Source organism: Macaca thibetana, chromosome 20 (assembly GCF_024542745.1).
Source record: "Macaca thibetana thibetana isolate TM-01 chromosome 20, ASM2454274v1, whole genome shotgun sequence".
NCBI classification, from domain to species: Eukaryota; Metazoa; Chordata; class Mammalia; order Primates; family Cercopithecidae; genus Macaca; species Macaca thibetana.
Window position 1 is genome coordinate 49,233,652 of NC_065597.1, and position 14,140 is coordinate 49,247,791.

Sequence of the window (14,140 nt, forward strand, 5' to 3'; positions counted from 1 at the left end):
AGGAGATTGGAAGGCTGGGTGTGGCATTTCTCTAAGCCATAACGTCCTCATCTCCCAAAAGGGGAATGACATGTCTTGCTTCTTAAATGTCAGCATGGATAAGAATCACTAGAACAGCTTGTTAAAGCAGATTCTGATTCTGGAGGCTTAGGGTGGGGACCACAGAATTTGCATTTCTGACAGCCCCCGCCAAGGGATGCTTTTGCTGACTGGCTGTGGACCCCATTCTGAGTGGCACTGAGTCAGTCGGTTATTTGGATAGGGACACAGTAGTGGACTGTGTCAGAAGGTGATGTGTGATCATTTCCAACAGGTGATATCACAAGTGGCTCTCCATCTCTGTATCCTATAACCCAAGGGGGGAAAATAGGTTATTCTATATGGACCATTTACTTTCTGAGGAAATAGTTTTTAATGAAATTAATTCATTGTTTTTAAAAAATTCTAGCTTGGCCTTTTTATTGTACCAGATAACCTGGTTCCATCATTTTCCATTTCTTCAAAATTTTATTTCTGAAAGTGGACTTGAGGTTCGCAAGGAAGATGAGAGGATTCTGGGAGAGCTGATTTTCCTGTGCTTCCCCCACAGCAGCAGACGGAGTGGCAGCGGTACTTACGGCAGAGTTTGGAGGTGGTGGCCAAAGTGATGGAGCTCCTGCCCACGCATGCCTTCTCCACACTGGTAATGCGCCGTTTGGGGGAGTGGAAAGTGTAGCGATTTTCCTGTACACAGAGCATGGCTGGTTGACTCCCCTGTGTCTGTCTGTCTGTCTGTCTGTCTGTCTGTCTGTCTGTCTCTCTCTCTCTCTCTCTCTTCCCCCCCATATGTACTTTTTAAAAACAGAATAATAATTACCATTTAACTGTTGCTCAAACTGAACAAATACTAACATTTCCACAAAATATTAAACCAACTTTTGGAACCCTGTTTAGTCTTGGATATAATAGGAATTTGACTAAAGCCTTAATACTTTTATCAGTAGCTTGCAAGTGGCCAGGCCAAGTGGGAGCTGTTACTTATAGAAGTTACATTGCTGAAAAGCTGGCCGTTGTAAAGCTCACTCTTGGCAAATTGCTAGCTTGCTCTGCCTGTGTCTATATGTGCTGGAATCTTTAGTTGTAAGGATTGATTCCCTTTCCTATGTGGTGCTTGTTATTCAAAGAGATTTTCATTAAATTCATTTCTTCTTCAAGGCAAGGCAGTTATTAGGATTATTCCTTTTTTTTTTTTTTTTGAGACAGAGTCTCACTCTGTCGCCCAGGCCAAAGTGCAGTGGCGTGATCTCGGCTCACTGAACCCTCGCGGGTTCAAGCGATTCTCCTGCCTCAGCCTCCCGAGTAGGTGGGACTTCAGGTGCCCACCACCACACCCAGCTAACTTTTTGTATTTTTAGTAGAGACGGGGTTTCACCGTGTTAGCCAGGATGGTCTCGATCTCCTGACCTCATCATCTGCCCGCCTCTGCCTCCCAAAGTGCTGGCATTTACAGGCGTGAGCCACCACCCCTGGCCATAGCGTCATCTTTTGCATTGAATGACCTAGCTATACTTGTGTTCTCTCCTGAAAAGCTTCATTTTACTTTGCCATCTGCCTTTCTTAGGGGCTGGTTACGTTTTAATCTTACTGGTGAGTGTAGCAGCTTGCGAAAGAAAGATGCAGCTCTGGTTATGATGTTCTGACTGCTACTTGAGCAAGGGAACTGACTTCCAAATAATTAGGCCCATCTTTTCACTTTTCCATGTACTTTAATAAGGCATAGCTGACATTTCTCTCACGTAGATGTTCCCTTGGATTTGAAGGGAGATATGGTCCCTTCTCAGAGTTCTAGAAGGTGTAGATCATTTCAGGGTTTGATCTCCTCTGTTAGGAATTTAATAGTCATACCACAGTGTCCTTTGCTTTAAAAAAAAAAAAAAAGAGGGTCGAACTAATACGTTTTCTTTCTTACTCTGTATTAATTGGTGGTTTCAATTGTAGAAACTGTAGTTGGCGGGGGGGGGTGGTGCACTGAAGAGTGGTCATAGGTTTTTAGCTGCATTTAAAGGTTCCTAGAGAAAAGGTTTTGATCCTGTTCCTCACCGCTTAGTTGCTTGTTATGTTGTAACGTTAAAGTGCTATAAAAACTTGCATTTATGACTTAAATTTTTTTTGTTGTTGTTTCTTTGTTTTCAGTTCCCAGTTCTTCAGGACAATTTAGAAGTTTATTTGGGATTACAGCAGTTTATAGTCACTTCAGGGTCAGGTAAACTGATTTTTATTTTCTAATTTAACCGAACATTCAAAAAAACCATTGGACTGATATTTCATTATTGCTGCTGTTGCTGTCGGAACATGATTTCTTCACTGCGGCCTCCCCACTTCTAAACAGGGAACGTTTTTAAAGGTTTATGAGGCCGGGCGCGGTGGCTCAAGCCTGTAATCCTTGCACTTTGGGAGGCCGAGACGGGCGGATCACGAGGTCAGGAGATCGAGACCATCCTGGCTAACCCGGTGAAACCCCGTCTCTACTAAAAAATACAAAAAACTAGCCGGGCGAGGTGGCGGGCGCCTGTAGTCCCAGCTAATCAGGAGGCTGAGGCAGGAGAATGGCGTAAACTCGGGAGGCGGAGCTTTCAGTGAGCTGAGATCCGGCCACTGCACTCCAGCCTGGGCGACAGAGCGAGACTCCGTCTCAAAAAAAAAAAAAAAAGGTTTATGATAAAAAGAAGCTGTGGGGGAGGTAAAAGATGAGGTCATGACAGGGTATTCCAAGAAGGTATTTGGAAAAGAAACTGATTTGGAGTAAAGAGACAGGACTTACTAAAAAGCCTCTAATATTTCCTTATGTCCTTTCAACCAGCAGGTGTACTAGGGAAAACATGGCCTTGTGCTTTCTTGCTTCCTGCGCACTCTAGAATTGGAAGGCCATAGCGCAGCTGATGGTCTGTGGACCCGCCCCCCCCCCACCTGTTGTAGATGGCCCCAGGGGCTCCGACCAGAGCTGGTTGGAAAGGTTTTTGGCTGCTGTTTACAGGCCCTGCCTGCTTGGGGTTTAGGGTTAGCTTTCTTTGTTATTTTGTTGATAACAATAATAGTAACAGCTTCCTTTTGTAGCTCTCATTACATGCCAGGCACTGTGTTATTGACTTATATTACTTAATTCTCTCCATTGTCCTGTGAGGTGTAAGTGCTATTACTAGTTTCCCCTATTTTACATAAGAGGAAATTGATGTTCAGAGATGTTAATTTACCCAGGGTCCCCTGGCTTTGTTGGTACTAGTCTCATGATGGTATAATAGGGAATGACAAAACGTTGAAATAGCTTAACATCTGACATTCATTTTTGTCAACGTTGAAATAGCTAGCATCTGACATTGATTTTTGTCAGCTGAAAACACCAGTAACTGAAAACCACGTGTGTCCTCCCTGCCCCATCAGCTGCTGTGCACCACTTCTCACCGCCCTTCCTTCTTCCCAGCGTGCTTCTTACGGGACCTGTCCTGGCTCTGGCGTGCAGCCCCTGTGTTGGGTAACTGCTGTTTCAGCCCAGCACAGAGCTGCCCATTGTGCAGCCCGTCTCCTGGATGAGCTTGTGATTCATGGCAGATCCTCCACGGGAGCCTCTTTCCGAGGCTGTCCTTGGTGGTCTGTGATGGCTGGTTTCCATGACTATATAAGCTTCTAAATAATCTAGTGGGCCCCAGAAGGCTGATGGGCCTTGGCATGTCCCGAATGTAGGCCCTGACTTTGTAGATAGGGTAAGAAATTTAAAAAGACAAAACTTTAAAAAGACACTTTCAAAACAAACATGCCTGTAAAATGTGCTGTCACCACTAATGAAAATCATTTGGCTGTGTAGAAGTGCTACAGATGTTTCCAGAAGCCATTCTTGGGAATAATCATGCCCAGGTGGTCTTTCCTTCAGGACCACTATTCAAATTAGAATGTACTCAGGACCCTGAAGACACTGTTCTTGATCTATTAAAAAAACCAAGCAGGTGTTCTTTCCTCCCCCACCTTGACCCTTCAGTGTCCTGTTTACTTTTGTAAAAGCTGACGTTTTTACATTCCATGTGTCTGTCTTTAGGTGAAAGTCTAGTGAATCTGAAACTCTATTTTTGGGACATAGCTGATAATTCTGAGCTCCTCTCCCTAGAAGGATGGTGTGATTTATTTTTTCCTATAGGAAATACCACATACTCCATTTCACTAAAGCCTATTTACTGGCAATTTCATAGAACTCGGCTCTTCCAGATCATTTGTAAATCTCATCCTCAGCACTGATCCTTGGCTTGTATTCCTGTGGCAAAACCTCTCAGGCCGGAGAAATCCTTATTTCCTGTTTTAAAACGAGCTCTCTCATCCATGACAAAGCATTCCCCAATTTTTGGTGGCTCAGAAGCCAAGTTTCCAGTGCAAAGGCTATTAACAAACGGAAACTCTGAGTACATTTTTTCCCCTGATTCCCATAGCCATTTACCCCCTCAAATAACCTCCATGCCACACCAGCCTTATGACCCTCAACAGAAACTGTGCCCTCTCATCCCCGATAGGCCCTGGGCCCTCCTTCATTTGCATTTACTTTCTAGCCCAGCCTTTAATTCTTGGGTCTCCTCTGGAGCCTATGTAAACAGGCACCAGCTGAAATTCTTGCTTACTCCTGGTGCTGCGACCATATATGACAATGGGATGCACATTTTGGCCAGCAGTGAGACCTGCAGTGTGGTTGAGGCCTGCAGTGTAGTTACCCAGCCTGGAAGGCTCCCACTTTTGCTTTTGTCAGAGCAGTTGGATTCAGAAGATCCTGTGTGCTTCGCATTGTTTCCCTTCCTGCTGCTGAGCCTGCCTCCACTTCCCTGTCAAGACCAAGGCACAGCTTGTGTTGCTGGGCCACGCTGGTTGCTGTGTGCTGCTCTGGCTCCTGGCAGGTAGTCCTTTGCTCCCTCTGTCTGTCTTTTCTACCATATGTAGGTTAAGAAATCCTCATTGGTGGTGTTCCGCTTACACAGCATTGATGTCTGTATGTGGCCCCAAAGCCTCCATTCTGTATGTGACTTCTGCCACTCCTCATTGAGATCTTCCTTCATTGAGACAGTGTTTCTCCTCTAGGTAACCCTTTAACTTTTCTGGGTACCCATGCAAACTTTCCTGTCTAAGGGATTATTTTGTCTACAAAATTTTATATAAGATTTTTAGACTTAAATTGTTTGTTCCTGCTGGGTTCGTTTATGATTTATGATTATGATTTGTTTGTTCTCTCAGAGGGAAATACCTGAATGCTAGTTTTTATACCTTCCTCAACTCCTCAAAAAGAGAAGACTAAATTATGTTTAAGATTTTTTTTCCCCCCTAGGGCAGTGATTTACCAAGGAGCTGTTCTTTGGATATGGCTTAAGTCATATCTAAACAGCTTTAGGATGACTTGGTTTGTGGAAGATAGGACTTTCATGTGGACATGGTGTTTTATGCCTCCAAACGTTTCAGCATTCTCATCTGAAGGTTCTACCTTGCAGATGTCCTGTGCTTTTAGGGGGAAATCTAAGCCTTGGCCAGACATAAGAAAGTGTGGGTGGATCTGAACAGCTTTTCACAGTGGGATGCTGGCCTGTCCCCTCAAGTCTACTTGATGCCCTGCGTGACTTTTGTGGTGGTGATAATAGGTTTCTAGGCTGGAGGAAGGTGTCAAGGTAGAGAATTTGACTTGGGGTATTTGTTGCCCATGTGATTGTCTGCCTTGCAGATAGAACAGGAAAGAACCAGCTATGATTTTGATGAACATGAATCTTAGATGCACATATGTGCAAAGTGGAACTGTATGGAATTGCAGTTTTGTTGGGTCAGAAGTGATCAAGTGTCAACAGTTTCATATTGTTCAAACTCATAGTTTAAAACACACACCCAGCACTTCCAAGCTGTTTTCCATCCTAGGTACTGGATGCTAGGTACCCATAGTTTTCATCCTAGGTACTGCTCTTTGCTAGATGAAATAGGACAAGTTCAGAGGGAAGGGATCAGGATGGCAAGGATTCTCAGGAGGATAATGAGGGATTACATCCTCAGGGCTATCATGTGGTCAGCAGGCTTTGGCTTGTTCTGTGTTCTACCCTCAAGGAGTGGGCCAGGGGTGATGAGCAATCACAGGGAGACATATTTTACCCGTGTTTGTGACCAAGTTGTCCAGAGGTGGAAGGGCTCCCTTGAGCTCCCTAGCATTCAGCCGAGGTCCAGGAAGAGGCTGAAGGGCCAGGTGTGCAGGGTAAGTGCTGGGCAGAGGGGAAGGCTTGGTCAGGGTGACTTTTAAGCTCTCTAGTAATTATCTATTAAGGACCATACTCAAATGGAAACTTGATTTAGGGTAGTGTTTTGGTTTGGTTTTAAAAAAAAATAACAGTGTTCCCTTTGCACACTTAAAATATTTCAGAAGCTCGTTCTCAGGCATTCAGCGGGTACTGAAGGGATTGGATACCATAGAGAAGTTAGAAACTGGTGGTCAAGGTAGAGCCTGGGGGGAGGTGGAGGTGCGAAATGAAGGTTGAGCATGCACAGAGCGCCAAGGGCTACTGAAGCAGACTCAGTGACCCCTGGTGTCGCTCTGAGAAAGAAAAGCTGGCCTCCCCTCTTTTTGGGCCTGTACTATGCCATACCCAGTGTCAGGTGTATTTTTCATAAGAGGTTATTCCCACAGAGCCCTGAGATCTGGTTGGTGTGCAGAGGAGCAGCAGGTTTTAGAAGTTGACCCTGGGAGTTGGTTGCATAGATGTAGCCTTGAAAATCCCATTGACATTCAGAGGGTATATAATTGTGGCACTTCAGTTAACTGAGAGATTGGGGCTCTCTCTGTAGCCCATGAAGTCTGTGTTCTCTTTTGCACAACCAACGTGATGAAAAATCCCTCTCAGTGTGTTGTTTCTGTGAGCTCATCTGGCTGGGTGAGGTGGTCATTCTGTTGCTCTGGCTGGAGAAGCTGGCTTACTCCTTAGCTGCACCGACAGCCTCTGGAGGGGCTGCCTTGGGCTGGGAATCTTGTTCCTGTGCCAGGGCACTGCTGTCCTTGTGGAGTGGAGGAGGCAGGAGCAGGTGATTTGGGGCAGGTCAAAACCAGCCTTTGTCACTGGCCCTCTCTGTCTAAGGTCCTTCCATGTGTTACCTCTTCTTTCGTTCTCCTGCTCCTTGAGATGTGGCCCTCTTTCCGGTCTTCCAGCCTCCTGTCTTCCTTGGGGGCTGTTGCAAGCACTGTTGGCGGCGGATCGAGGCATTTGGCCTGCTACTTCATCTGCCACTTGCTTCTAGGTGTCCACCCTTCCTTTCCACAGGTGCCACCCATCCATGTTTACTGTCAGTAATACATGCCAGTATTCCCAGGGACCGGGTGAGGAAGGAAGCTGCCTGGGTCTCCCTGTCCTGCTCTAGTTTGCTGTCTGTTCTGTTGCATCTAAATCATTCATACATATACGGTCACTCACTCTGTACCAGCTGCTGTGCTGGCTGCTGGACGTAGCTGCTCACCACAAGGGATTTTGTAGTCGGTAAGGAGATGGTCTTGTAAATCATCAGTTTATCTCCTTATGGGTATGGGTGCCAAGGAGGAAGACAGGAGGGGTGAGGCCTCACAGAGAGAGGATGCCCCTGAGAGGCTGGAGGCTATCTATGTAGGAGCTTGCAGAACTTGGGTGGGCAGAGGATGAAATGATGGGCAGTCTAGGCAGAGGCACAGAGACATGAGGCTCTGGGGAATTAACCATTGGGTCTGGATGACATAGTGGCATAGTAAAAGGTGTCGAGGCCATAAGAGACCTGAGTTGAAACTGGAGAGTCTAGGTTCTCCCCTTTTAGCAGGAGAGAGCCTCCAGAGGCTTCAGCACCTTGCTTCAGGGGAGCTGCAAGCTTAGTCTGGGCTCTGGGAAGCTGATTGTGGAGCACGGCGGGAGGAGGGTTGGTAATGACCAGTGTGAGTCTTGCCTCCTAAGAGACAGGAGAGAACTGAAGTAGGAGGAGGGAGCAGGTGTGGAAAGTACCTAGGGAGTGCTGGGATCGTAGGTGCCCTAGGAACAGTGCCCTAGTCGTGTTACCACCCCACCCTCACTCCTGCTGTGTCAGTGAGAAGGACTTGAATCAGACCTGCAGGTCTCTGTTCCGGCCTGAAAATTCTTACTGTCTTTTGTGACATTTGTGAAGAGAGGGATCCAAAAACCAAGGAAGTGACCAAATCAAGGGAGAATGTTTTGTCCTTCATCTTAGCATCCTCCTTGTTCAGTTTGAAGAAGTAAGGAAATTTCAGACCTTAGTAATTCACTAGTTCTTTGCTGTTTATAATAATTACAAATACTGAACAGTGTTCTGTACCTTGGAGAGTTATATATTTTAACGTGGCCCTTATAATAGTGATACTGAGGCTTAGGAGGGTTGATTGAGGCACTGAGTCCGGAAGTGGCAGGGAATCTGTGTCTTCGGAATCCAAGTCCCATGCTCTTTATTTCATACTGTGCCACCTCCCAGCCTTCAAGGGTGGAGAGCTGAGTGTACCCCTCCTCTCTTAGCCAGGGGCAGGTCCTCACTGTTGGGCCATGGAAATTTCATTCTGAGATAGGGCCCTATGCCAAAGGAAACAGATTTGGAGTCACATAGACTCAGTGTAGAATACCAGCCTTGCCCCGGAAATGTGACACGTGCTGGGCAAGTGCCTGGGCCTCACTGGGTGTGCCTCCTTGTATGTAACAGTGGTGGTGTCAGGACCTTACAGGATCAAAAGGAATCAGATCAGGGGCTCCCTCCACGTTAGCACACACCAGGCTGTCTGCCCCTCCCCTCAACTCTGTCTCTGTCCCTGGCCTCTGGAGCACAAATGTGTAGTGTCTGGTGGAGACCTGTAGTGTCAGGTGGAGACCGGGCCCAGTGCTCAGTACTGGGAAGTGGTCCATGGGTTGCTTTGTTTCGAGAATTGGTTTTGCTGGGTGTGGCTTGCTGGACGAGCAAGTATATGTAGTATCTAAAGCGTGGTCTTCCTGTGGAAAACTGTCTGGGGTGTTGTGTTCCAGGACACAGGTTGAACATCACAGCGGAGAACGACTGCCGGCGTCTGCACTGCTCCCTGAGAGACCTGAGCTCCCTGCTGCAGGCCGTGGGCCGCCTGGCTGAGTACTTTATTGGGGATGTGTTTGCTGCGCGGTTCAATGATGCCCTCACAGTCGTGGAGAGGTAGGCTGGCAGCTACCTTATGGAGCTGTTCCTTCTTCAGAGTTCAGCTTTACCTTCTTGTGTGAGGGGCAGCATATTGCCAAATAGCTTCCGCTCTAGGCCCGGGTAAATCTAGGCTCTGCCACATACGAGCTAATATGGAACAAATTACTTAACCTCTCTGAACTTCAGGTCCCTCATTTACAATATGAAGTAGAAGTAGTTTCCTATAGGTTTAGTATGAGAATTAAATGAGATAAAGCACTTAGCACTGTGCCTAGCACATAACAAAACACCTGATAAGCTATTTAAGCTGTTGTTTCTTTGAAGATCTTGTGTATAAATGTAAACACAGTTGTAGACCCAGGAGAAACCAGGAAAGGTCAGTCTTCATGTCTTTCCTCATAGGATAAAGAGATATTAAGAAAGTCCTACTGATAAGGAGTCAACTCCACTGTCCAAGTAGGCAGCTAGATGCACAGGGTGGGGCTTTTTGTGTGTTTTTCCAGTCCCATTAGGGCCTCGAGAGTGAAAGCTGGGTAGCCTCCACGCCTGGCCCGAAAGGTGGTTCCCAGCCTTTCACCACTGGGCTCGTTTTCTTCTTCTTCTTGGGTCTCATGCCAGGTTTACAGCTGCACTTGCTGAGGAACATTTGAGTCTACCCAGTCACCAGTCCCTCCTCCCTCTCTCCCTTCAAAAAACCCAAGATGTAAGTGACAGGACATCTAGATCATTTAAAGGCAGCTGTTGAATTGGTTAGATCAAAACTGAGTAGATGTGGATCCAGCCCAAAGCCAAGACACCTGATGCTTCGACTGGCCCAGCAGCCGCATCACTGGTGACATGCAGAGGAGAAGTGAGCCTCAGGAGCCTAGGTGCATGCATGCCGGACTTCACTGCCACCTCTTAGCTGAAAAGCAGAGATAGCCAAGGGGCTTAAATCCCTTAAAAGCCAGATTCATATTAATAATAATAACAGCACACAGTAGTAGGACATTTTTTGTGTTTTTGCACATGGTCTTTCATTTTATTCTGTACTTTGAGATACAGGCATTGCTGTTTTATTGTTGAGTACATTGTGGCTCAGCGATGTGAGTGCCTTGCCTCGGTTCACACAGTCCTTGAGAGGGAGAGTGGATTTTAACAGTTTCCTGGGTCCACATGTTGTTCTCTTTCCAAACCACAGTGGTTCCTCCTCTTCTTCTTGTGCTGGGCCCATTTGCACTGAGGGTTAGCAGGGATAAGACATGTTTTTCTGTCTGAAATCCAAAGATAAGTCCATTATTTGAATTTACTCTGTTAAGCAGTATAGATACATCTGTCAGTCAGCCGGGTGCAGTGACTCATGCCTGTTATCCCAACACTTTGGGAGGCTGAGGCGGGCGAATCACCTGAGATCAGGAGTTCAAGATCAGCCTAACCAATATGATGAAACCTCATCTCTACTAAAAATACAAAAATTAGCTGGGCGTGGGGACATGCACCTGTAATCCCAGCTACTCGGGAGGCTGAGACAGGAGAATTGCCTGAGATCGCGCCGGTGCACTCCAGCCTGGGCAACAAGAGTAAAACTCTGTCTCAAAAAAAAAAAAAAAAATATATATATATATATATATATATATCTGTCAGTCATCTCAACTTTGTAGTGAGATGATGTCTCAAAGATCCTGAATCATTTGATAGGTTCCCTATCTTTCTGCACTGCTTAGATTTGCAAGCTCAGTGCTTAAACATACTTGCTATTAATATTTTTGTCTTCATTTAGATTAATATATGAGAGAAGGCTTTTGTTATGACTGTGTGACCTTAATAGCCAGTATGATTAGCAGTGTTTTCATTTATTGGTTATATAAAGCAAAGCTAATATTAAAACTGCTAAACACACATTAAAAGATGTTTGGAAATGCATTTTTAGTGTAGAACAGGATTTAGAGTTAAACACCAGGTGCATATTGGTATATTGTTTTCTGATAACTGTTCTGATCACGAGGACTTCGTGGGACTTCGGGAACCATAGTCTTTTGCCCTCACTTTCTTGACTGACGGAAGTGCTCCTTTTTGAGGGCTTTCTCATTGCTCCCCAGCAATCAGAAATACAAATACAAGTTTGTATTTGTAACAAGTTCCTTAGTTGATTGTTACGCTGGGACAAAGACAAACACTGCCTTCCCTGGCATCCGCTTCCAGGTTTCCACCCAGAGTAGGCAGAGAGAAACTAGCCAGGTCTTGGGTTTTTTCCCCTTCACTCAGAAAGGAATGTCTTTCAACTCCAGGCATCGTGGCTCACCTGTAATCCCAGCACTTTGGGAGGCTGCGGTGAGCAGATCTCTTGAGTCCAGGAGTTCAAGACCAACCTGGATAACATGATGAAACCCTGTCTCTACTAAAAAGACAAAAAAATTTAGCTGGGTGTGGTGGCATGCGCCTGTAGTCCCCACTATGGGAGGGGGCACTGAGGCAGGAGGATTGATGGAGCCCGGAAAGTCTAGGCTGCAGTGAGCCAAGATCACTACACTCCTCTGGCCTGGGTGACAGAGCAAGACCCTGTCTCAAAAAAAAAAATTAGAAAGGAATGTTGTTTTGTCTGTAATGAAAGAGATATTTCCCATTTCCTACTAGATAGAGCTATTAGTTATTATGTTTAATGCTCGTTAGTATCCAGTGAGCCCTTGAGCAACCAGTGGGCTCAACAACTTGCTTCTGAAAGAATTGTACTTGAACATAAAACACCTCCACCTATTCTGGAAACATTTGCTCCTCTCATCTCCCTCCTCTAAAGTTTTATCAAACATTTTCAGATTTGAAGAAAAGTTGAAAGAATTGTATAGGGAATACCCATATACCCACCACATAGATTCTTTGGTGGACAGTTTGCTCTATTTTCTTTATTATATATCAACCCATCTGAAATATTTTATTTTAAAAATGATTTTAAATAAAAACTAAGACAGTTTTATCATTATCAATTTTATAGAAAAGCCCATGCCATCCTATTTCGATAAACTGCCAAAAGAGCAGGTCTGCTTTTTTTAAAAAACAAAACAAAAACAAAAACAAAACAAAACAAAAAAAACCCACAGGATTTTGGTTTCGTTCTATTACCCAGGCTGGAGTGCAATGGCATGAACCTGGCTTAGTCCATCCTCAACCTCCTGGGCTCAAGCTGTCCTCCCTACCTAGCCTCTTCCAAGTAGCTGAGACTACAGGCATGTGCCACCACATCTGGATAAAATTTTAAAAGACAGGGTCCTACTTTGTTGTCCAGACTGGTCTTGAACTCCTGGCCTCAAGTGATCCTTCCACCTTGACCTCCTGAAGTGCTGGGATTACAGGACTTCAGGCATGAGCAACCATACCCTGACTGCTTTTTAAAGACTATTTTTTATTCTCCTGATTTATAAAACATTATATATTAATTGTAGACAATTTGGAAATGCAGAAAAATAGAGAGAAAAAAATCATCCATAATCTACCCACTCTATCCTTCCCCTAAAACAAGTGGTACCAATAAGCATATTCTGGTGAAAATTCTTACCGTCTATCTTCTGTTAATAGATGAACATTCATGATATATTCTGTATATATATTTAGTACAACCATGTCATGTTTAAAACATCCTGAATATTTATCATTAAGTATGCCTCTAAGTGTTGTTTTTATTGTATATATTGTTTTCAAAATTTTTGGTACTTTCGATAAGGCTTTAGTTAATATGCTTGTTTATAAATCTTTATGCATATCTTGGATTATTTCCTTGGCATAAAATTGAAGGTCTGGTCTTGATTCTTTTTTGTATATGGAAAAAGTCTGCCCTTACGCTCTTTGTTGGTACCAGCCTTGTCTGTTTTGTCTTAGTTCATAAGCTGAATGTTCTTGTTTACCTGCCTCTTTGCCAACAGGTTGGTCAAAGTCACTCTGTACGGATCTCAGATAAAATTGTACAACATTGAAACTGCTGTGCCATCAGTACTGAAACCTGACCTCATTGATGTGTAAGTCTAGAGTTTGATGTTTGTGCATTTTTAGGAAAGACCTTGCCCCCAATCTCCAAATGATTTTATTGAGAACAAGGAACAGTAGTGGCTGCCATGAATTGGGAAAAAACTCTTAAACTGCAAACCTAGAAAGAGAGAGAGATTTTTTCACTGTATGTCTGGGGCAGAGGTGGTTGGAGAAAGTGGAATTAGGTAAGTGAGAGCCGGGATGGAGATTCTATGGAGTAGGCATTTCAGGAGGAAAGAACAGTACAGCCGAGACAGTCACACAGGCAAGAGGTGGGTACTCTGTGTGGTGCAAGAAGAGACTGGATAGGTCTGTTGGGACTAATGGGAAACACCTGAAATGCCATCAGTCTTTCCTGTAGATCATTGACTGAAACTGTAGGATACTGTAGGATGCAGAAGAATGTTTGCGGAACACAGTTCTCGGAGGTTCTGATTTTAGCAGAATGGCATAAGGCCATAAGGCTCAGGTATTTGCATATTAAACAAGAACCCCAGCTTATTTTGAAGCAGGACATCTGGAGACCACACTCTCTACAGAAACTCTGCAGATAACATGGGATGCTATTAGGAAAGTGACATATGGAAGGACAGGGACTGGAGATGGGCAGTATCCCAGAGATTTCACTGCGCAGAAGGCTTGCTTTAGACGAGAGCAGGGGGTTGGCAAACTACGGCCTTTACCAAATCTGGCTTACTGACTGCTTTTGTAAATAAAGTTTTATTGAAACACAGCTACATTCATTTACATATGGTCTAGGAGTGGTTTTGCACTACAGCAGCAGAGTGGAGTAGCTGCGACAGAGTGTTTGTATGCCCTACAAATCTGAAAATATATAAACTCGGGTTTTTACAGAAAAGGTCTGCTGACTCCTGCTGTAGAGCATTCTTGAGCTGCAGATTAGATAGACGATGGAAAGAGAATCTTACTTACTATGGTGGTTTTAAACTTTTAAAAAATATATTGCTTTCCCTTTTGAGAATTT

At 44.7% G+C, this 14,140-nt stretch overlaps 1 protein-coding gene across 2 annotated transcripts in view; it reads left to right on the forward strand.

Annotated features, from left to right (window-relative positions):
• Positions 1 to 14,140, forward strand: part of XPO6 (exportin 6) — a 118,101-nt gene that overhangs the window by 80,943 nt on the left and 23,018 nt on the right. For both annotated transcript variants that reach the window (XM_050773883.1, XM_050773884.1), the window contains 4 exons: positions 590 to 682; positions 2,173 to 2,242; positions 9,015 to 9,174; positions 13,053 to 13,145. In XM_050773883.1, the coding sequence (XP_050629840.1) occupies positions 590 to 682; positions 2,173 to 2,242; positions 9,015 to 9,174; positions 13,053 to 13,145 (416 nt within the window). The remainder of the gene's footprint in view (positions 1 to 589; positions 683 to 2,172; positions 2,243 to 9,014; positions 9,175 to 13,052; positions 13,146 to 14,140) is intronic.